This window comes from Hemicordylus capensis, chromosome 3 (assembly GCF_027244095.1).
Source record: "Hemicordylus capensis ecotype Gifberg chromosome 3, rHemCap1.1.pri, whole genome shotgun sequence".
In the NCBI taxonomy this organism is placed as follows: domain Eukaryota; kingdom Metazoa; phylum Chordata; class Lepidosauria; order Squamata; family Cordylidae; genus Hemicordylus; species Hemicordylus capensis.
In genome coordinates, this window is record NC_069659.1 from 214931753 (window position 1) to 214951808 (window position 20056).

Consider the following 20056-nt stretch of genomic DNA (forward strand, 5'->3'; position numbering starts at 1 on the left):
ATTTCTCTCTAAGAGTACATGAAGGAAATTTAATTCACAGATATAAGACCAAATGGTTACCTATTGCACATCATTGACAGATTAGGTTCCCATGAAATCAGTAGCAGTATGTTGATTCCAAAGGATCATGGGAACTGACTGAAGTGTATTCTGCTTGTACAACCTCACAGTGTAAAGCTGGAGTGTGTGACAGAGACAGTTGCTATGGGAGATGCATGTCTTTCTCTGCCCCTTCCCATCCCATTATACTTTTCTTTCTTATTTGGTCAGAACTCTACCAACATCTCTTTGTGTACTGAGAAAATACAGTGTGTGTAGGTTGTGTGCCCACACACTTGGTGTGATTGACTGCGATGAGGGACAAAATATTTCACAAAGGACTTGGTTTTTTGCAAGGACATTTCCATTATGACAACTAGGTCTGGGCTATTGGAACTATCAGAACTCCGATGGGGACATTTCCTCCCCCCATTATGTGGAGGCAGCCTATTGTGGGGCAATGGGAGGAACTACTGTTTCCAGGCATCCCTGAGTTTCCCCGCATCCTCCCTATGCTTGTTCCCAGCCTCCCCTGTGTGACTCCCCACAGACCCTCCTGGCATTCTCTCCACCCACCTAGCCACTCCTACATCTGTACTGGGCTGAGAATTAAAGAGCTCCCACCCTCCCCCAACCATCACACTACCTGGGGCAGTTACCCCGTGATCAGTTGCCTCCACGTGGTAAAGGGGAGGGAATGCCCCTGTCGGAATTCTGATATCTCATACCTAATGACAACAGCTCGTAGCAGGGCTGAGGTGACCCATCTAAGGTACAGTGAAAAAACAGAGCCTAGAGAAGGACTTGTGGTGAGGAGCAAACTGCCTGATCCTAATGGAACACATCCAGCTGCATCCAGAGGCATAACTAGGGAAAACGGCGCCCGGGGCAAGCACTGAAATGGCCCCCCCCACCACCCTCCCAACATACTACATTATACTTAGGTTTTTCCTCACAAGCGCCCGCTGCCGCCGCCAAGCCAGGCCACTGACTGGCCACCAGGCGCCAGCAAAGCAATGGGGGGGGGGGCCGCAGGCAGCGCGGAAGGGACCGCTTGTGGGGAAGGGGGCACCGACGCGCTCCCTTGACTGCTGCAGCACTGCAGCACTGAGCAGGAAACATTTGTATTAACAAAACAAAACAAAACAAAAATTAAAAAAAAATTGGTCATGGCGGCGCCCCCCACGTGACCAGAAAAGATGGCGCCCGGGGCACGTGCCCCCCCTGCCCCCCTATAGTTACGCCTCTGGCTGCATCTATCCCACACAGGTGATTTCATAAGTGATAGTTATTTTTATTTATTTATTTAACATATTTTTATATCACCCCATACACAAGTGCCTGGTTGGTCTACCATCTAAAAACACAACAATTAAAACATTAGCACTATTAAAACAGTTTAAAATACAGATTAAAAACTCTAAAGCTTTAAAACTAAAAATGAAAAGCCTGACTAAACAGATATGTTTCCAGGTCCTTCTTAAAAACATCCAGAAAAGGGGAGGCTCTAATTTCCTTAGAAGTGTGTCCCAAAGTCCTGGAACAACCCTAGAAAAGGCCCAGTTTCAAGTTGCCACCAAACAAGCCAATGGCAACTGCAACCAGACCTCCCCAGATGTTATCATGCATCTTTGAATTCAATGCTTTTCTTTGTACTTGTGAATATGGTCAATATGGTATTAATTCGAAATTAATAATAATTTCAGTGGAGAATATAGTTGTTAATTCACAGTATAAACCCTATAACTGTGGACAAAGGATTCAAATTATCTGTGGATGCTTGTTTTCCCAGTGTTATGAATAGATGTCATCTTAAAGATCCCCATGGCTATTTTTGCCATTGAGGAACATAGCTTATGACCTCTTTTGCACCAGGAAAGGGTTCTCTCAAATGTGAAAACATATTGACATTCGAATACACATAAAGTGATACATTCTGACAGAGGAAAACAATACAAGTGCCTTTTGTGGAAAGTGCTCAGTTGGTGGTGGTGAATAAGTTGTTCCCCGAAATATTCTGCAAGTGCATTTTGATGTCAAATAATCACATAATATTAAGCAGTCACTCAGTATTTGATAACAGTCTTTTAAAACAAGAAGATATTTTATAGATCGGCTTTGGTATTTGATATTTGAAAGCTAGTAGTAGTAGGATTTAGCATTTTAAAGTTATCTGGCAGTTAAAATGAGCAAGTGTTTAAAGCATGTGATAACAGGATAGGCACTAGTTGGGGCTTCCTCCCAGAAAACAGCCAGAGGGTGTCCCCAATTCAGATTGGGAATGCAGAGGGTGGAAAGGTTTACTTTCCTCTTAAATTCCATTCTCTCTCATGCCATGGTTCTGATTCCAACCAACTCTCCCGCCCCCGTGTGTCTGTTATTAAAGCCAGGAAAAGGAAGCATGCAGCATCAAACTAGGTATTTTAACAAAATGTGTAGTTTAGCATCAGATGAGATGCACTAACACTTCCCATAAGATCCTGCCTGCATGCTATGATGTCTATCAAAGGCAGGGCCTTTTCTGTGGTGGCAGCTCTAGAGATGTTAATCTGGCTGCCTCCTGGATTGTTTTCTGGTGGCAAGTCAAAAACCATCATATTTGGTTAGGCTATTGCAGATGTGGTCTGTTGCTATTTCATCAGAGATGTTTTATCTGATTATTTCTTAATGTTGTGTTTTTATTGTGCTAAGTTATTTTTAGCTGCCTTGGGAACATTTGCCAAAAAGGGAGGATATCAATAGCTGAAGAATATATACTATATTGAAGCAAAGTATGCAACACTGAAGTTATTTGAAATTCAATCTGAAGTAACCAAAAAAGAAGATATACATAAATTTGGCCACAATGTTAAATAAATAAATTCTACCTCAGTATTGATATAGTCTAACAAAAAATTAGAAACCTACTAAATGAGTGATTTCATTCATCTTTGCCTAGATGCTTAATTCTGAGCATAATTAAGATGAAGCATCTACAGAATGGCTGGAGCATTTACATGCAGAAGTGGTTTAGCAGGATGATTTCCCTCAGCCATGTGGGGGATGCTTTGCATTTGTACTGTGCACCGAATGTGGGCAGAGGAAGCTAATCTCTGCTCCTGAACAACCTGCACAGTGCTTCTTAAAGCAGTGTTGACGATGTGAATTGACAGGTCTCCAGAAAACTGGCACTTTATGCCATCTCACACAGTCCATAGCTCTGCCTTCAGTCTTTATTGAAATGCAGCTAATTACTTTGTAACTGTGTTTAAATGACCAGCTACATTTGTGCTTCTTGGGGATTGCAACTGAGATGATTATTATTACTAGCATTCTTTAATTGTAGGTTCCTCTATTGATTATCTTGCGGAGAAATAAATAGATGGTGTCTATCTGTTTAATGTGCAGTCTGATCCGATGAATGTATGCATTTACATACAGTCCTTCGATACGTAATGCTCAGCGTATTTGAAAATAAGTCCCACTGAACTCAGTAAGGGTTATTCCCAGGCATGGGTGCACTGGCTTGCAACCATGTGTAGAAGATCTGGGTGCGGGGTGGAGGTGCAATTTAATAGTGTGGCATTTCAGGAGGTTCTGGATCCTAGCAGGATGCAGTCAACCACAAAAATGTAAATATGAAGAAGTAATTGATAAAGCAGAAAAAAGCTTGAAATTACTTAGTTAAATGTTTCAGCCTCTGCCTTTTTCAGAAACACAGCTCAGTTTCAGACCAAGAGACAAAGTAACTGCTCAAAGAAAGCTGGAGATAGAAAGGATCCTTGAGAAGGTGCTATCTGCTATCTAAGAGCAAGAGAATTCAAGAAAGAATTAAAAGCATAGGTTAAGTATTAACCTCCAGCATATGGCAATGGGTATTAGGGTGTTCAGAGATACAGAGACTGCATATCTGGAAGTTCTATTTTGCTTCTTTTGTCCCAGGATTGGATGAATATTTCCAAGTTGGAAAGATTCTGGTCTAAATCAAAATGTCTGGCAACAAGTTGTTCAAGCATTTTCACTGCAAAAGCTGACTTGTGGTTTCTGAAATGAGTATGAAGGTCTGTAATGTTTCCAATATATTGCATGTGGTGTCCAGAGCATTTAAAGTATATGACATATATTACATTGCTGGACTTGTAGGTGATATCCTGTTAAACATAATAGGTCATGCCAGTCATTCTGCTTCCAAAGATTACTGTTCTGCTAAGATAAGTGGAGGGGCTTTAATCAGTATGGTTTTAATCAACTACAGCTTTAGTTGATTAACTGGTGGGGCTGAAAATTTGGGGACACTTTTTTTTTGAGTACAACTTTTAATCAACTTTAATCAACTACAGCTTCAGTTGATTAATTGGTGGGACTGAAAATTAGGGCACACTTGTTTGTTTTTGAGACTGTGTTATTTCTGGCATATTACTGTAGATGGGAATGAAAAACAAAATGTTAAAAGATTGCTTTTCCTTCCAACAGTGAGAGGTGCATTTTATTAATTAAATTAAAAGTTACCTAACATTTTGTTGCATTTCCAAAAAACAACAACACCCCACATGTATATAGCAGTTTTGGTGACTTCAAAATTTAATCAATTAAAACTTAGATGATGAATCAGCCAATAATAATGAAAACTATGGCAGCCTTTGTATATACAACTACAATGGATTTTCTTTAGTACATATACATTTTACAATAATTGTTTGTAGTTCCTACAGTATGATGGAAAAATGAGCTCCCATATACAATATCCCAATTCTCCTTCTATATTTAGCATTTCTTTACTCACCCATGGATGCTGCAGCTTTCCAGACGGAACACAGGGTCTGTGAGGCTCTCTCCTTTACAGCTAGCAAGCTGTGAGTAAGGAGAATATTTTATAGCTCTTCTGACAGACAGGCAGCCCACAGCTCCTCTCTTTCCCTCCCCCCTCCCCCCATGACCCTGTTCTTCAAATGCTTCTAATACGGCTTAATTACTTAATCCTCAGCCCTGCTTGTGTTTCCAGTGTAGATGTCATTAAGAGAAAAGGAAGCATAGTAGCAATTATCATACTGAGAAAAGAAACCCAAATGTGTTGCTTCATGGCAATTTTGATAGGATTTACTTAAGTTCTCATCTAGGGTACTGTAAGTTCTTAGACATTATTCCTGCGCATATATGGATGCATCTACACACAGCTGATTCTACCCAGCTCTAACTGACCTTGGCGTTAACCTAACACATGGCTTAACACAGGGGAACCATTTGGACGGTAGCAGATCTGGGTCAAGCTGCAGGGTCCAACTCAATGTGTGGCAGCTGTGGAAAAGGTCAATTCCATGCTAGCAATCATTAGAAAGGGGACTGAAAATAAAACTGCTAATATTATAATGCCCTTATACAAAACTATGGTGTGGCCACATTTGGAGTTCTGCATGCAGTTCTGTTCACCATATCTTAAGGAGGACATTGTAGAACTGGAAAAGGTGCTGAAGAAGGCAACCAAAATGATCAGAGGCCTAGAGCACCTTTTTTTTTTTTTTTTTTTACAAAGCAAGGCTACAGCATCTGGAGCTTTTTGGTTTAGGAAAAAAAGACGACTTAGGGAAGACATGATAGAGGTCTATAAAATCATGCATGGTATGGGAAAAGTTGGTAGAGAGAAATGTTTCTCCTTCTTGCATAACACTAGAACCAGGGAAACTGATTGCCAAGAAATCCAGGACTGACAAAAGGAAGTACTTTTTCACATAATGCATAATCAACCTATGTTATTCTCTGCCACAAGATGTGGTGACAGCCAACAGCCTGGGTGGCTTTAAGAGGGGTCTAGATAAATTCATGGTGGGCAGGTCTATCAATGGCTACTAGTCTGAAGGATATAGGCCACCTCCAGCCTCAGAAGCAAAATGCCTCTAAATATCAGTTGCAGGAGAGTAGAAGAGAGGGCATGCCCTCAACTCTTGCCTGTGGTCCCCCCAGAGGCATCTGGTGGGCCACTGCATGAAACAGGATGCTGGACTAGATAAGTCTTGGGCCTGATCCAGCAGGGCTGTTCTTATGTTCTTTAAGTTCTCATGTCCCCATCTGAATTGTTCCCTAGTATCTGGCTTGTCAGGAGGCAGTTCAGATCAGCTTGAATAGAGCTGAATGGGGTTCATGAAAAATTGACTGCATGATGGGTCATTTAACAGAGTGCTTGTTTTGCATGCAGAAGGTCCCAGGTTCAATTCCTGGCATCTCCCATAAAGTCTGGGGAGAGATTGTTGCCTGAAACCCTGGGAAGCTGCTGCTAATCCATGTAGGCAATACTGGTCTAGATGGACCTAGAGCCTGATGCAGTATAAGGAAGCAGCTTCCTATGTTGTTTATGTTTGTAAACCACCTTGAGAGAATGGATTTAAGCAGTATAGAAATGTGACAAGTAAGTAAGTAAAATAAATAAATAAAGTTCAACAATCAATTCAGTGGGCCCTTCAGCTGATTACATAGTATAGTACTGGAGCAGGTAATGTGGAACAATAAAAATGAAATCACTTACTTACAGACTTTTGATAACTTGAGCATTTATGATGACCTCCTCTGATTCAATCTCTGAGCCCATTTTCATGATTAAGTGAGATGGCTACCGGGTGGGAGGTGGGGAAGGCTGCTTAGACTTACTTTCCCCATAGACGATCCTCTATCCATGGATCGTGCGCCTAAATGGATACTAGCTGCCTCTGGAAGAGTGGAGGTTTGGGGACTGGGACGTGTTGTTCCAGCCCCCAGAACTCCCATAATGCACTGTGTGAGTGTGCAGTGCATTGTGGGGATGGCCCGGTGCTGGCTGGGAGCTCTGTCAGCATTGCACAGCACCGACACCTGAGCACTTAGCTCGGTTAAGGACACCCTCACACCCTTAACCCTTACTAAGAGGCGGGCTCCCTAAGTGGGTTTGCCACCACACCACCGCTGGGAGCCACTTGCCTCCTGGTAGTACACACACACAGCCAAGAGAGGGCTTGGCTTTCTTAGCCCGCTCTTGGCTGCATGTGTGAACTGTAGGGGAAGAATGGTAGTTCAGTCTCCAAACAGCAGAGCAAAACCAGTTTGGTGAGAAAGCAGCAAAGCAAGAGGTCTTGAGGCAATTCTTTAGTATTGAAGAACTACAAGAATTGATTTAAAGAAAAGGTTAAAAAAAGTGAAAGAAACTGCAGCTTAATTTCAGCTGTAGCTCATGGCTGAAGAGAGAGACCAAAACAAACAGCCATCTCTGGAGAGACAAAATGGAGACTAACACTGGAAGGACAAAGAGGGGAGGAGTCCAGCACTTTTATCCATGTCCCTAAAATCCCCCAGTGGTCACTATGAGACATTGCAGCTGAGATCTGATGATGCCAGGGTCCTAGCTCCAACATGAACAGCCTCCCTGACTGAAAGGCACCAGGAGTCCTGAATCAAGGGCTTGGTGGTAGAATTTGGTCAACTTACATCCTATATCCCTGTGGGAACTTGCAGGCTGAAGGAGCTGCTGACCTAATTTCTTCTATAGCACCCACACGGTAAATGTAAACTGCCCTGATCCATTTTGGAAGGGTGGTACAGAAATTGAATAAATAAATAAATAAAATAAAATGTCCAGAGGATGGTACAGCTGCTGGTGAACAGTCAATACAAGGAAACAGGAAGGTCCTGACTGGTCTTCCAAACTGCTGACTCTGCTCTAGCTCCCAATTTTGAGCAACTCATCACACAGATACAACCTGACCTGCTTGTCCCTCTGCTTATTGCGGGTTGATGTTCCTGACACTAGAGGAAATCTTTGAGGTTCTTTTTTTTCTTTAAAAAGTGGTCATTTCTTTATGTCAGCACAATGAAGAACCTTTTTCTTGGTTCCTAGAAAACAGAACAACCATGCTATTAATATGCATGGTCAGGATGTGCAGAAGAGGGATTTGAATGAACTGGTCCATCCCATGATTAGGGAAAGGTACCCTGGTTTGCCAGGAAGGGGGAAGGACATATGTGCTTATGGTGTTGATTGTGTGCCGTCAGGCTGGTGGACAAAATATCATACGACCTGCCCCAATGGCAATATTTTGAGTTAACATAAATAAAAATTGACTCACCAAAATTTCAACCCAATGCCTGATGATAAGGAGGAGCTAAGAGAGAGAAAGGAGGAGGTGGTGCCGGCCAGATATAACCCTTTTTAAATGGGCAAAGAGACACCAGACAAGTGCTGGCTCTCTTATAATTTGCAAGAAGAGAGCAGCTCTGCACTCTCCAGGAAGAGGACAGAATTTAAGGGGTGGGGAGTCAGGCCCAGGAAGTATAAAAAGGCTTAGCTGAGACTTAAAACTTTAAAAAGGGCCACATTTGGATGTAACAGGGGACCAGAGTTGGAGGGACCCATGGTTTCCTTAATGTTACATAGAACTTAGCCAACTCTGGGCCCATCCATAGCGCAACCCAAGGTCCTGCTGCCAAGACTCAAATTTGATTTTGCTGCTCCAAACCAAGGGTCCTCCTTTTTGTCCAAATGCAGCACAGGAGGCTGCATTTGGCAGGACTGGGAGGAAGCTCCTCCCCCTCCCTCTGATTGGCTGTGTGGGCTGTCCTTCAAGCAAGAAGGAAGCCTGCACAGCCAGCTCCCCTCTTGCTGACTTCAGAGAGAACACTCTCCTGAACATCTGAATGTGGACGGGAGAGCGCGGGGTGTGTGTGTGGAATTAGAGGTGCATTGGACCGACAATTCCACATTACATGTGAATGCGGCCAAAGTGGCTGCTGCCTGGGAACTGTCCATGGTTCTGAAGAACCACTCTTATTTGCTGATTTCAAGTCCTTGACTTTTGAGTGGTCATGCAGCCTGTGCACATCAGCTTCCTACCTTTCTCATCCACTTCTAAGTGCTCCAGACTGCTGCGGACTTGCTTCTTCCATACCCTTCCATGGGCTCATCCTTGCATGGACTCTGACAAAAATAGTCCTTCCCTGCCTCCCCTTTCAGACACTCCTCCTCAAAACAAGACCTTCTCTAAAGAAAAGAGCAAATAATAAACCAGCAGGAAAACTACATGGTCAATTAAAAATGTTAGTAGAAAACAATAAAAGTAGGAAGTCTAAGTACTGCTAAGCAAATTAACAAGCATGCCCATTATATTAGGAGGGCTGACTTAACAGCCCCTGAATATAGCAAGTCTAATCCAATTGACTACATGGAGTCCTGGATTAGGTACAGGGTGATCTGTATAAGCAGAACAGCTTGTTCCTTGCAAAAGGCTGCAAGCTGTAGAAGCAAGAGAATGAAATACTGAGTTTATGGGTAAAGACAAAGAGGAAAGTGCATGCGATAAACTCATCTTCTGTTCCATACATCATTCTGCAAGTGCTGTGAATACAAATGGCAAACTCAAGATGCTTTGCAAACCAGTGGCAGGTACAGAGAAGGTCTGAGCCAAACAACCTCTGTAAAAGAATATCACACTGTCAAAATCAGTTGTAAAGATCATTGCCAAAGAAGACAAGAGTGCAGCAACCATATCAGTCCTGCTGTGAGGGCTAGTTCATACATGCTTGTTCATAGTGATGACTGACATCAAGTGATGAGTTGATATGCAGATGGATTATCACATACATTATTTATTATTTTAATTATGTTGTCATTATTAAAAATATTTAGATGCCACTTTTCAACAAGAAGTTCACAAAGCAATTGACATAGCAAAAGGCATTTTTAAAAGGTTTCCTGGACCATAGGGGCTCACAAACTAAAAGAAACATAAGGGAGATACAGACAGCAGCCACTGAGGAGATACTGTACTGGGTAGAAATAGGGCCAGTTGCTCTCCCCCTTTCTAAATATAAGAGAGTCAACTTTAAAAGATGCCTTTTTGCCCAGAGAGCAGAGCTTATAGGTCACCCCCCCACCTTTTAAAGGCATGAGGCAGCTCACAACGTTAAAAACAATAAAACTCATATTAAAACTATAATATAAATTTTAAAATACAATGTAGCTAAAAACAATATGAAGCAGCAATTTAAAAGCACACAATGCAAGTAAAACGATATAACAGCAGCAGTTAAAAAGCAGGTAGAAGTTTCATTCCTTGGATAAATTACCTTCTAAATGCCAAATAAAGTAAAAAAAAGTCTTCAACCTCCCATTTCAAAATTGCAAAAGAGGGAGCCTGGTATATCTCCTTCAGGAGAGAATTCCACAGGTGTGGCACCACCACAGAAAAGGCTTGCTCTCTCTTTTTTGCCAAGCATATTCTTCTTGTTAGAGGCAGAATAGAAAGCAGGGTCTCCAAGGATGATACAACAGCCCATGCAGATTCATATGGGAGTAGGCAGTCCTTCAAGTAACATGACCTGAGACTTTGAAGCTATGGCTTCAAAGGTCATAGCTAACACTTTGAATTGAGCCCAGAAGCAAATAGGCAGCCAGTGTAGTTGGTATAATACAGGTGTGATATGGGCCATTTGTCTCCCAATCAACATCCTGTACTAACTGCAGTTTCTGAGCTGTCTTCAGAGGCAGCCCCACTTAGAGTCCATTGCAGTAGTCAAGCCTGGGTGTAACATACTATCCCAATGCAATAATTTTCAATGGAGTCCTGTGGCCTTGGGCAAGGAGGGGACGCCCCAGGCAAATGGTTCTAGAAGTTAGAACAATGCCAGAAGAGGGCAGTAGAACATTCTGACAGGAGCCAGCCCCTGATGATGGATGATGAAAATTATGTGTGGGCAAGTAACTCACGTGGGTGTATTTGCAAGGTGGGAATAAATCTGTTTTTATTATTGTGTTTATTACTGGAAAATTCTTGCTATTTTGCACTTCTGGATGTTAACCTCTTAGCATTCTTGTACACCAGCCCTGTATCATGACCCCTGCCCTGAGGTATCATCCTGATTCCAAACCTGGAGTGGGAGGAGCAATCAGACCAGAGGAGCCAGTTCTGGACCCACTCCCATTCCCTGACACCAGGTTGGAGCCTGGACTTTCCAGCCAAGATATTTTAGAAACAGAAATGCTAGAACTGGAGCCCTGGAGCCAGAACTCACCAAGCCTTAGCATGAGCTTCTGCCTCCAGACAAACCAACCCCTTGCACACTCAATACTTCCCCAAGACTGCACAACAGCATCAGCAATGAGCCAGGAAGGTCATGAAAGAGTGGAGGTGGAGGGCAGGATGCCAGCTGTTTAAGTAGGGAAGTGGAGCCTGGGAGAAGGTAGCCTGATCCTGGAGGTATTTAAGTCCTCATTTCACCTCTGGCCTTTGTTGGAGCAAGTGGTTCACTGGGAGCTCTCCAGGGTACTGCAAGCCTTGACTGCCCAGCTCTGCTTTGCCACTATTGAAACTTGTGTGTTCTGGTCCGCAGGACAGGGCAGGACACCCTGAAAATTATGTTCAAATAACACAGCGGGCAGGAAGGTTAGAAGCAGCTGAACAGTATAATTTTAGACAGGAAATCAGGAGGGGTTTTTGAGCGAAACTGTTCAAGTGAAACTCCTATAATAACATTCTTAGAGTTGTCACAGGTGCAAGGAAGCATACTAGTATAAAAAATGAGCCAGATAAATTTGTGAGTAATATTCAATTGGAGACAGGTAATCAAGATGGATTTTCTCATTTCTACATTCTTTTGAGGCATCAGAGATGGACATAGTTGTCATATGCTGTGGGTGACATTCACTCAGTGATGGGCCACTGACAGTCTGTTGTAGACCTTTGTTCTTTATTGAGAGTTCAGCACATGCAGAGAAAATGGCTCCTGCTGCACACTGTTCTGCCTGAATTACAGGAAGTACACTCTCTGTTGATTCTGTTTAACTATTCTTAAAGAATAGTTGGTATTTTTATGGATGTTTTAATCTGGTCTTTATATGGTTTAACTGTTAAATTCTTGGTTTGTTTTATTTTTGATTTGTCTTATGCTGTTAACTGCCTAGAGACTTTGGTAGTGGGCAGCATACAAATTTATTAAATAAATAAATAAAGAGACAGTACCACAATATGCTACAATAACGGCTGATACATGCCACATGCAATTAGCTCCTTTTACTTATTCTGAATAATGCTTTCTGAGAAATGAACCATTGTGCTAGGAAATGAGTGAAGATTGCACTCAGTTTTGCAAGATGGCCCAGGACAGGAAAACCATATAGGGTGGTGCTTCTATGCAAGTAACAGCCAACATCAGCTGTTTGGCCAGCCAGTCACTGGGCTGGTTCACACATGTATGTCCATCACTTGATAATTACATGTGTCAATAACTTATAGAACTGGAAACAGAAGAGGAAGAGGAAGAAGCAGCAGCCTCCGCCCCCAAAGGGTGCTGGAAGTAGCAACATCCAGTAGGAAAATACAAGTGCCCCATCACCTTCTTAAGGGGCAAAACAAATACTTTTATTCTTTTTGTGGAATAGTGAATGCCTTGGTGCTACCTGAGACTTGGACACACTAATTTAATTAGTCTGCAGAATTTTGGTTCCCACCATAACCATTTTGAGCAACACCTTTTAATCCTATTCCTTTACCCCCGCCCCCTTTTAAAATATTCATCTTGAGGAAGAATTATGTGAGAGTTGGAGCCAGATCACTACTTTGTGGTGTTCATTTGGTCTTAATAAAGGTATTGTGCTATTGTTGTTTCCTGGATTTTTTCTAATAGATGAGCACTGCTGCCTGTAGCTTTTTTGTAAGTTTATCACCTGAGCTGCTAGTCATCCAGGGTAGAGATATCACAGGATCTACATCAGGGCTGCTCAACTTGGCCCTCCTGTAGATGTTGGCCTACAACCCCACAATCCTGGGCTATTGGCCACTCTGGCAAGGGATTATGGGGGTTATAGTCCAAAAACAGCTGGGGGGGGCAAAGTTTTCTTTCTTGGAACTAATGACATAATAGTGAGTTTAAAAAAACAAACAAACATCTAAAATGTTCTTCTAGTTATTCTGTAAAACAGTAATGATTAAGTTTTTACAGTTGTTTCCAAAAGAGAGGGATGTGGCATCACCTGCCTAATTATATGTTATAAAAACTAAAATTAGGAGCAGAAAAGCAGCCTGTTTTATAACCAGAATGCACTCAGATTTTCTCATCCTCCTAAACTACCTGTTCAAATATGTTTGGGCTGGTTCTTTACTGTGCAGTTACAAAAAGTGTGGTGGGGGGCAATAAACACAGCTCAGCTGATATTTAGCAGCAGACACCAGAGATGTGGGTTGTTGGAACATTTTCCAGGAAATTTTGTTTTGTTTCAGTATAACAATTAAAGCACGTGCTGTGTCTACTGATTCCCTGCCATTAAATATTTCAGTTCATCTACTTGGCTACTTGAAAAACCTTTGAGATCGATATAGTGTGGGAAATTAATATGGTGAAGTGCTTTTGTACTGTATGAATGGTTAAATGGCATGCTAAATAAAATCACAATCTATTTAGGGCATCAGGAATAATTGTATAGCATTTTATTTTGGGAGGAGTATCAAGTCAAATTTTAGGCAAATGAGGGGAACATTTGAGTCAGGAAATTCAGAATATCTGTGAATCTCCATTTCAGATCAGTTTTCACTCCATCTCAAACATAAAATCCAGCAGATATAATGTGGGTGACAGGCAGGATACACTGGCTGACATCCCAATGAAGCATGTGACCTCTGAGGGACTGCAAGAGTGTGGGACATGCAGTGTCTCCATTCTTTCAGTATTTGGGGGGAAACCTACATCTCTGGCACACACAGATCCAGGAACACTAGACAGTCACCTCTGAATAGCTGCTAAGCAGTATGGGGATGAGGATATAACAAAATGTAACATGTGATAGAGGAGAGGAAGTTCTTCAGCCTCCAAGATATCACTATTATGTCATTAGTTCCAAGAAAGAAAGATCGGAAAGAAATAAAGGGGCATGCTGGCATTGGAAATTACATCATCACCAACACTACCTACATACTTTCTCCATGGATTCAGCATCAGTTAATTTGAAAATAGTCAAATCAAGTCCTAATGCATGTTGTGAACCCCAAGTGTGGTATCACGTGTTTTTTTAAAAACAGAAAACTGTGTAAAGTTCTTATCATGCTATCTCAAAAGTGTAGAGCTGCAGAAAAGACCCACTATAATGATCAAGGAGTTTCAGCACTTTCTGTATAAGAAAAAGGTAGAAATTGAGACTTTATTCAGGGGCGGAGCTAAAATTGCATGGCAGGGGTGTATCTACAGTGGGGCAAGCAGGGCACATGCCCCAGGCACCACTCAAAGAGGTGTGTGCCATTTTTAAAATTATTATTTTTTAAATGGCTGCCAAAAAAAAAATGGCCACCGCACATGCTCAAATGGCCTCTGTGAAGCCCTAGGCCATACCAGGCCTCACAGAGGCCATTTGAGCATGTGCAGTGGCCATTTTGTTTTCAGCAGCCATTTTTTTTAAAAAAAAGATTATTTTTTAAAATGACCACCGCACATGCTCAAATGGTCTATGCACTGTACACATATTCAGATTGGCACTATGTACAGAGAATCAAGGCTTGTGAATACTGAGCTGATGCTTATGAGCTAGGATTGTATTCATTTGCTCTTACTTTGCTTCTTGTGATAAGTGAGTTAAATGTGATGTCTTAATATGGCTATTAATGGTGAGTTTGTCTTTGAAATCCTTAATATTAAGGCCCAGTGGGAGTTTCTTGCTCTCTTTCTCTCATTTTAACTGTCTTTCTGAAATACTAGAATATATTCCAAGCAGTGACACAGTTTACTCTGCATATCCTTTAATTATTTTCAGAGTATGTGGGAAAAGTCAAATTCTCCATTTATTTTTAAAACTTATGTAATAGTGATGCTACAATGCATAGTAGAGAATTAGACAGGCACTTCTGTTTAGTTTTCCAAGTACTCCTCCACATAGTATTTGGGTATTTCATGAGCCCTGGCATACTGAAATTTGTGGTTTTCTAGCATTTTTTGGTCTGGCTATGTCCACTGCTAAATAGTTTTTGAAATATTAAAAGACTAACGAGCTTGACCTGTATTTTTGAGCTGATATTATGGTAAAGTTATCTGAAAGATGGGCGTCAGATGTTTGGACAGGGGGCGCAATTTCAGTGCTTGTCCTAGGCGCTATTTTCCCTAGATACACCTCTGTTGCATGGATGGGTTTAAAGAACCCAAGCCGCCCAGCTCTTGAGAGATAGGGATGTGCACAAAACCAGTTTGGTCTGTTTGGTTTGAATTCAAACCCAATTCAAACCAGAGTGGATAGGTTCGGTTTCGCTCAAGTCCCCCCTTGGTTTGGTTCGAATTCAAACCCAACTTGAACCAGTTCTAAAAGGTTCTACATAGGGTATAATGGGGACCCAAACCAGTCCATTATTACCTATGCAGATCACCTAGGGGCACAAAACCATGGTGGGTGGTAGGCACCCAGGGGTTTGAGGGACCCCCAACTGCCCACAAAGTGAGTTTGGGTGCAAGGCATGTATGGCCACAACTCCCCCCAGGAGCCCCAAGCCGGTGGGGTTCATGGTTTATTTTTTATATTTTAAAATTTTTTTTTAGCCTGTTTCAATGCAATGAATAGGAATCCACCCCCATTCAGAAAAAGAACAATATGTGACCTTAATTGCTGTGAATTCTGAGTTCATAGTGAGTTTACAGCAATTAAGGAGGTCAGGTCACACACTCTTCTTTTTCTGAATGGGGGAGGGATTCCTTTTCATTGCATTGTAACATGCTAAAATATTATTTTTTAAAGAACTAAACACCTATGCACCCCATTGGTTTGAGGCTCCCGGGGGAGTTGTGGCCATACCTGCCTTGCACCCAAACCCACTTTGGTGCCCAGGCACCCCCCAGGGGGGCAGTTGGGGCATCCTCAAATCCCCATTATTCCCTATGGGGAAAATGCAAAAAATTGAAAAATCTTCAAAAAGTCATTAACAATTGCAGGGGTGTCCGATTGCTTTGGGGTTTGATGGGTGGTAGGCACCCCCGGGTGCCTACCACCTACCCCATCATGGTGATCCTAGGTGCTCTTCATAGGGAATAATGGGCCAGTTTGAGTCCCCATTATATTCTATGGAAAAAATGCAAAAAATTAAAAAATCTTCAAAAAAATTAAATATAGCAGGAGCGTCCGATAGCTTTGGGGTTTGGGTGGTAGTTGTCACCCATGGGTGCCTACCACCCCAACCCAGTTTTGGAGGCTTGAACCTTTGAACCAGTTCAAACTGGTTTGAATAGAACCAGGCTCTCTTTGGTTTGAACTGAGACTGGCTTTGCCAATTCAATACCCTGTTTGATTCAAGTTTGATCCTTTGAATTGATCCAGTTTGAATTCAAACTGTTTCATTTCAAATTTGAACCTGTTTGCACATCCCTACTGAGAGCCACCCAGCTTGCCCCTTGGTCCGCCCCACAAGCTTTGGCCAGCCTCATTTCCCAGATGGCTTCATTGTCTATTGAGTATTTTCTTTGTTCTATCCAAGAGAGATAATAAATAAATAAATAAATAAATAAATATAAAGAGAACGAAGAAAACATCCATCTGGCTTTGTTGTCGGCGGGAAAATGAGGCCTGGAGGGCAACACTGGTCCTTGCAGGTGCAGGCATGCCTCCTGCATGTGACGTCAAAGGCAGGGGGGTGGCCAGTACCTAGAAGGGCCAGCGTGGCCCTCTGGACTTCATTTCCCAGCCTACAATGAAGATGACTGGGTTTTTCTTTGTTTTCTACCTCACTTGAAGCGAGGGAGAGAATGAAGAAAATACCCAGCAGACAATGAAGCCATCTGGGAAATGAAGTGTGAAGGGTGGCATGGGCCCTTCCGGTTCTCGCCATGCCTCCTTCATGTGACATCACATACAGGGGGTATGGTTGGCATGCATGAGGGCCACCGGGGAGAAGGACGGACACAAGCCTACTCTCCCTTAGCTATGTCCCTGGCTATATATATTGTTTTTAATGCTTCTTTTCCACATGATGTTCAAAGCAGCATACAATAAGAACAAAAACAACACAAATTCAGTACAACTACAAAAAATAAAATAAAATTTACAAGCCTCAAATGAAACAGAGTACCACAGCAGCTAAAATAACAGATCAAACCCAACAAGCAAATGCCTGCCTGAACAAGAAAGCATTGGTCAGACAGTGAAACATATTCAATGAGGGAGCATCTAGGGGTTCCACAGTCTAGGCACCACCACTGAAAAAGCTCTAGTCTGCCTCACTGCCAATTGGATCTCCCCAAAAGACCCTGTTTTTGTTTAGGAAAATATATTACTACTTTGAAGAGACATGATTTGATATTTGCAAAATTACAATATGCAGTGGTTGAACAGAGACATCTCTCTCTCTTCCTCTCTCATAACTCTAGGTTTCAAGACCATATTTCCATATTTCCATATTTTGAAATTGATTGGCAGGAACTTTAGGACAAACAAAAGGAATCACTTCTCCACATCTATATACAGTGGTCCCTCGACTTACGAACTACTCGACATAAGTATTTTTCGAGTTACAAACGGCAGTTTTAGATCCGGTTTTAGATGCGGTTTTTTCGACTTACAAATTTTTAGATGGGGTTTCCTCGACTTACGAATTTTACATGCGGTTTCCTTGACTTGCCTGCCTGTTTACTGCCTGTTTATTCTTGAAAAGAAATGTTCCTGTGCAGTTTGCAAGCCTTACTGGGGGTCTGGGTCTTTTTTCTAGGCTCCGGAACGCATTAATCCGTTCCCAATGCATTCCTATGGGAAACCGCTTTTCGACTTACGAACTTTTCGGCTTACAAATGTGCATTCGGAACGGATTAATTTCGTAAGTAGAGGGACCACTGTACTTATTTCTCTTAGTTAGCATGCGTGCCCAGGCTTTAGTGGCGGAACTCTCGCGACACGCTGCGAGAGTTCCAGCATTAAGCGGGAGGACATTGGAGGATGACGACTGGGCCCGGCTGTGGGGTAATGGAGGCGGCAGCGGCAATGGAGGCAGCCCGCCCACGGTGGGTGGCTGGCCAAGAGGTGGTGGTCAGGTGGCCGAGAAGGTGCAGGGGAAGGGGGAACCGCTGGCCCCAAAGCCGGGAGGCTGAGGAGGAGCTGTTGCTATGGCTCAAAAATGGTGGGAAGGGAGGGAGCGAGCTCAGGAGCTGAGGCGGTGGCCCGAAAATAGCAGGGAGGGAGGCCACTGGCGGGCTGAAGAGGAGGCGCAGCGGTGGGATGGCAGGAGCCGCAGCGGTGGGGGGGAGGGCAGGAGAGATGGGCAGGAGGTTGGGGGGGAGTGTATTGATGCACAGATGCTCTGTGCGGGGTCAGCTAGTAATGCCTAATTTGCTTGTGAAATACATTACCACAAGATGCGACAAAGTCCTCTAAATTAGATGGTTTTTTGAAAGGACTGAACAAACTAATGGAGACAAATCTATCAATAGCAATGGGGCATGACCACTAAATGGAACCTGCATATTCGGAGGAGACATATTGCTTATTGTGAAAAGATGAAGGCAACAGCAGATGGCCTCATCTTCATGCCCTGCTTGTGATGTCCCAAAGGAATAGATTAACCAAATTAAACTGTAGGTGCCATTCCTGGTTGCACCCTTCATTCAACAAACCTACTGGCAAAGTGTGGTAGGCATCTGCTTGGGAAGTCAAAGGTTGGGGGTTCAATTCCCCACCAGGGTAGTTGGAATTTTTTTCCAAATCTGAAAACTCCATATTTATTATTAAACTTATGAAATTATTATTACAAATGCCTGGTAATATCCTCCAGTTCTAACTCCTCCTAGTTACATAAATTACATCTTTGAATTCATGCAGATAAACCTGACATGCGGGCAAAGTGCCTGGATTGTATTGCAGAGTTGGGAGATTCCGTGCCTTCTGGGAGGCAGCTTTAAGAGAAATTTTTCATCTCTTCTAATCTTCCAGTGTTGCCAAGGTGCTATCATGACAGTGACCCTGACCCCCCTAGTGTCTGCACAAATGAAAAACATAGTAACATCAAGATCAACCATCTCAGATGATGGTTCTCCCTTAAATATTATTCCCCCACCCCTGAAAGATACTTGGGTCAGGACGTGCAGATTGTGGGTCACTGCTTAAGCCAGTTTCAAGCTGTTTGCACTAAGAATACTTGAAAGCCAAACAAAAAGTGACAGACATGTCATCCTTTCCCCTCCCACAGTCTGTCATCTCTAAATAGCCCCTCCCCTAAACTGCTTTTCTCCTGCAGGTGTAAAGATAAGGGGGACCTTCCCCCCGCATGGTAGAAATCAAGTTTGGGAGGATGTTATTTTCATGGTGGAAATCGCACAGAAGTGGCACAGATCTAAAGGTTTACACAACTCTTTCTCTCTCTTCTGCTTCTAATTGCAGTTCCAGTGCTGCTTTTCACGGGAACATGGGAAGCTGTCTTGTCCTGAGTCGGACCATTGGTCCGTCTGGTTCAGTGTTGTCTGAGCTGAATGGCAGCGGCTTTCAGACAGGAGACTTTCCCAGCCCTGGCTGTTGATGCCGGGGACTGAACCTGATTGTCTTCCCATTTATGTAAAGGCATTGTGATTGCACTGCCAGCTCATAAGAGATCACCTATAGGTCGAAGTCCAGACATTCATTTGACCCACATAAGTCACTTCTGATCTTGGAGCAAATGATAATGGTTGAAAAGCCATTGAAATCCAATACTGCTTACACTTTAGGTGTGCCTGGAAATCACTGAGAAAACTAGTCTGCTTATAAATAGTTTGATTAGTCATTCCATCTGAATGCCTGTAAACACGTCTGGTTCAGTGTTGTCTGCACTGACTGGCAGCAGCTTTCGGGCGGGAGTCTTCCCCAGCCCTGGCTGTTGAGGCCGGGGACTGAACCTGGGGCCTTCTTCGGGCAGGGCAGATGCTCTGCCCCTGGAATATTGTTTGGGTATGTCCTATGTGTAGCCTGGCCCCAAATTTTTGTCATCAAGCTACTTCCAACCACTTTATATATATAAGCAGGATGAATGCTGTTCAGATTACTGTTTATGGATTAGCATACTCTCTGTTCTCAGGGTCAGGAACATGCCACATCAGCAGA

The 20056-nt window shown here is 42.8% G+C and overlaps 2 protein-coding genes across 15 annotated transcripts in view; one reads left to right on the plus strand and one right to left on the minus strand.

The window, feature by feature from the left end:
- LOC128350875 (rap1 GTPase-GDP dissociation stimulator 1-like) overlaps positions 1-20056 on the minus strand; it is a 158275-nt gene that overhangs the window by 58791 nt on the left and 79428 nt on the right. For 10 of the 14 annotated variants that reach the window (XM_053309705.1, XM_053309703.1, XM_053309711.1 and 7 more), the window contains exon 2: positions 4802-4869. The exons of 3 other annotated variants lie outside the window; for them this stretch is intronic. In XM_053309705.1, coding sequence (XP_053165680.1) covers positions 4802-4805 — 4 coding nt within the window. In that variant the 5' untranslated portion in view covers positions 4806-4869. Of the gene's footprint in view, positions 1-4801; positions 4870-8869; positions 8997-20056 lie in introns of those variants that run through there. One more of the 14 variants, XM_053309704.1, reaches the window with a different exon arrangement.
- The window catches only part of SH2D4B (SH2 domain containing 4B), a 312315-nt gene that overhangs the window by 43376 nt on the left and 248883 nt on the right, over positions 1-20056 (plus strand). The gene's annotated exons all lie outside the window — the stretch shown is intronic.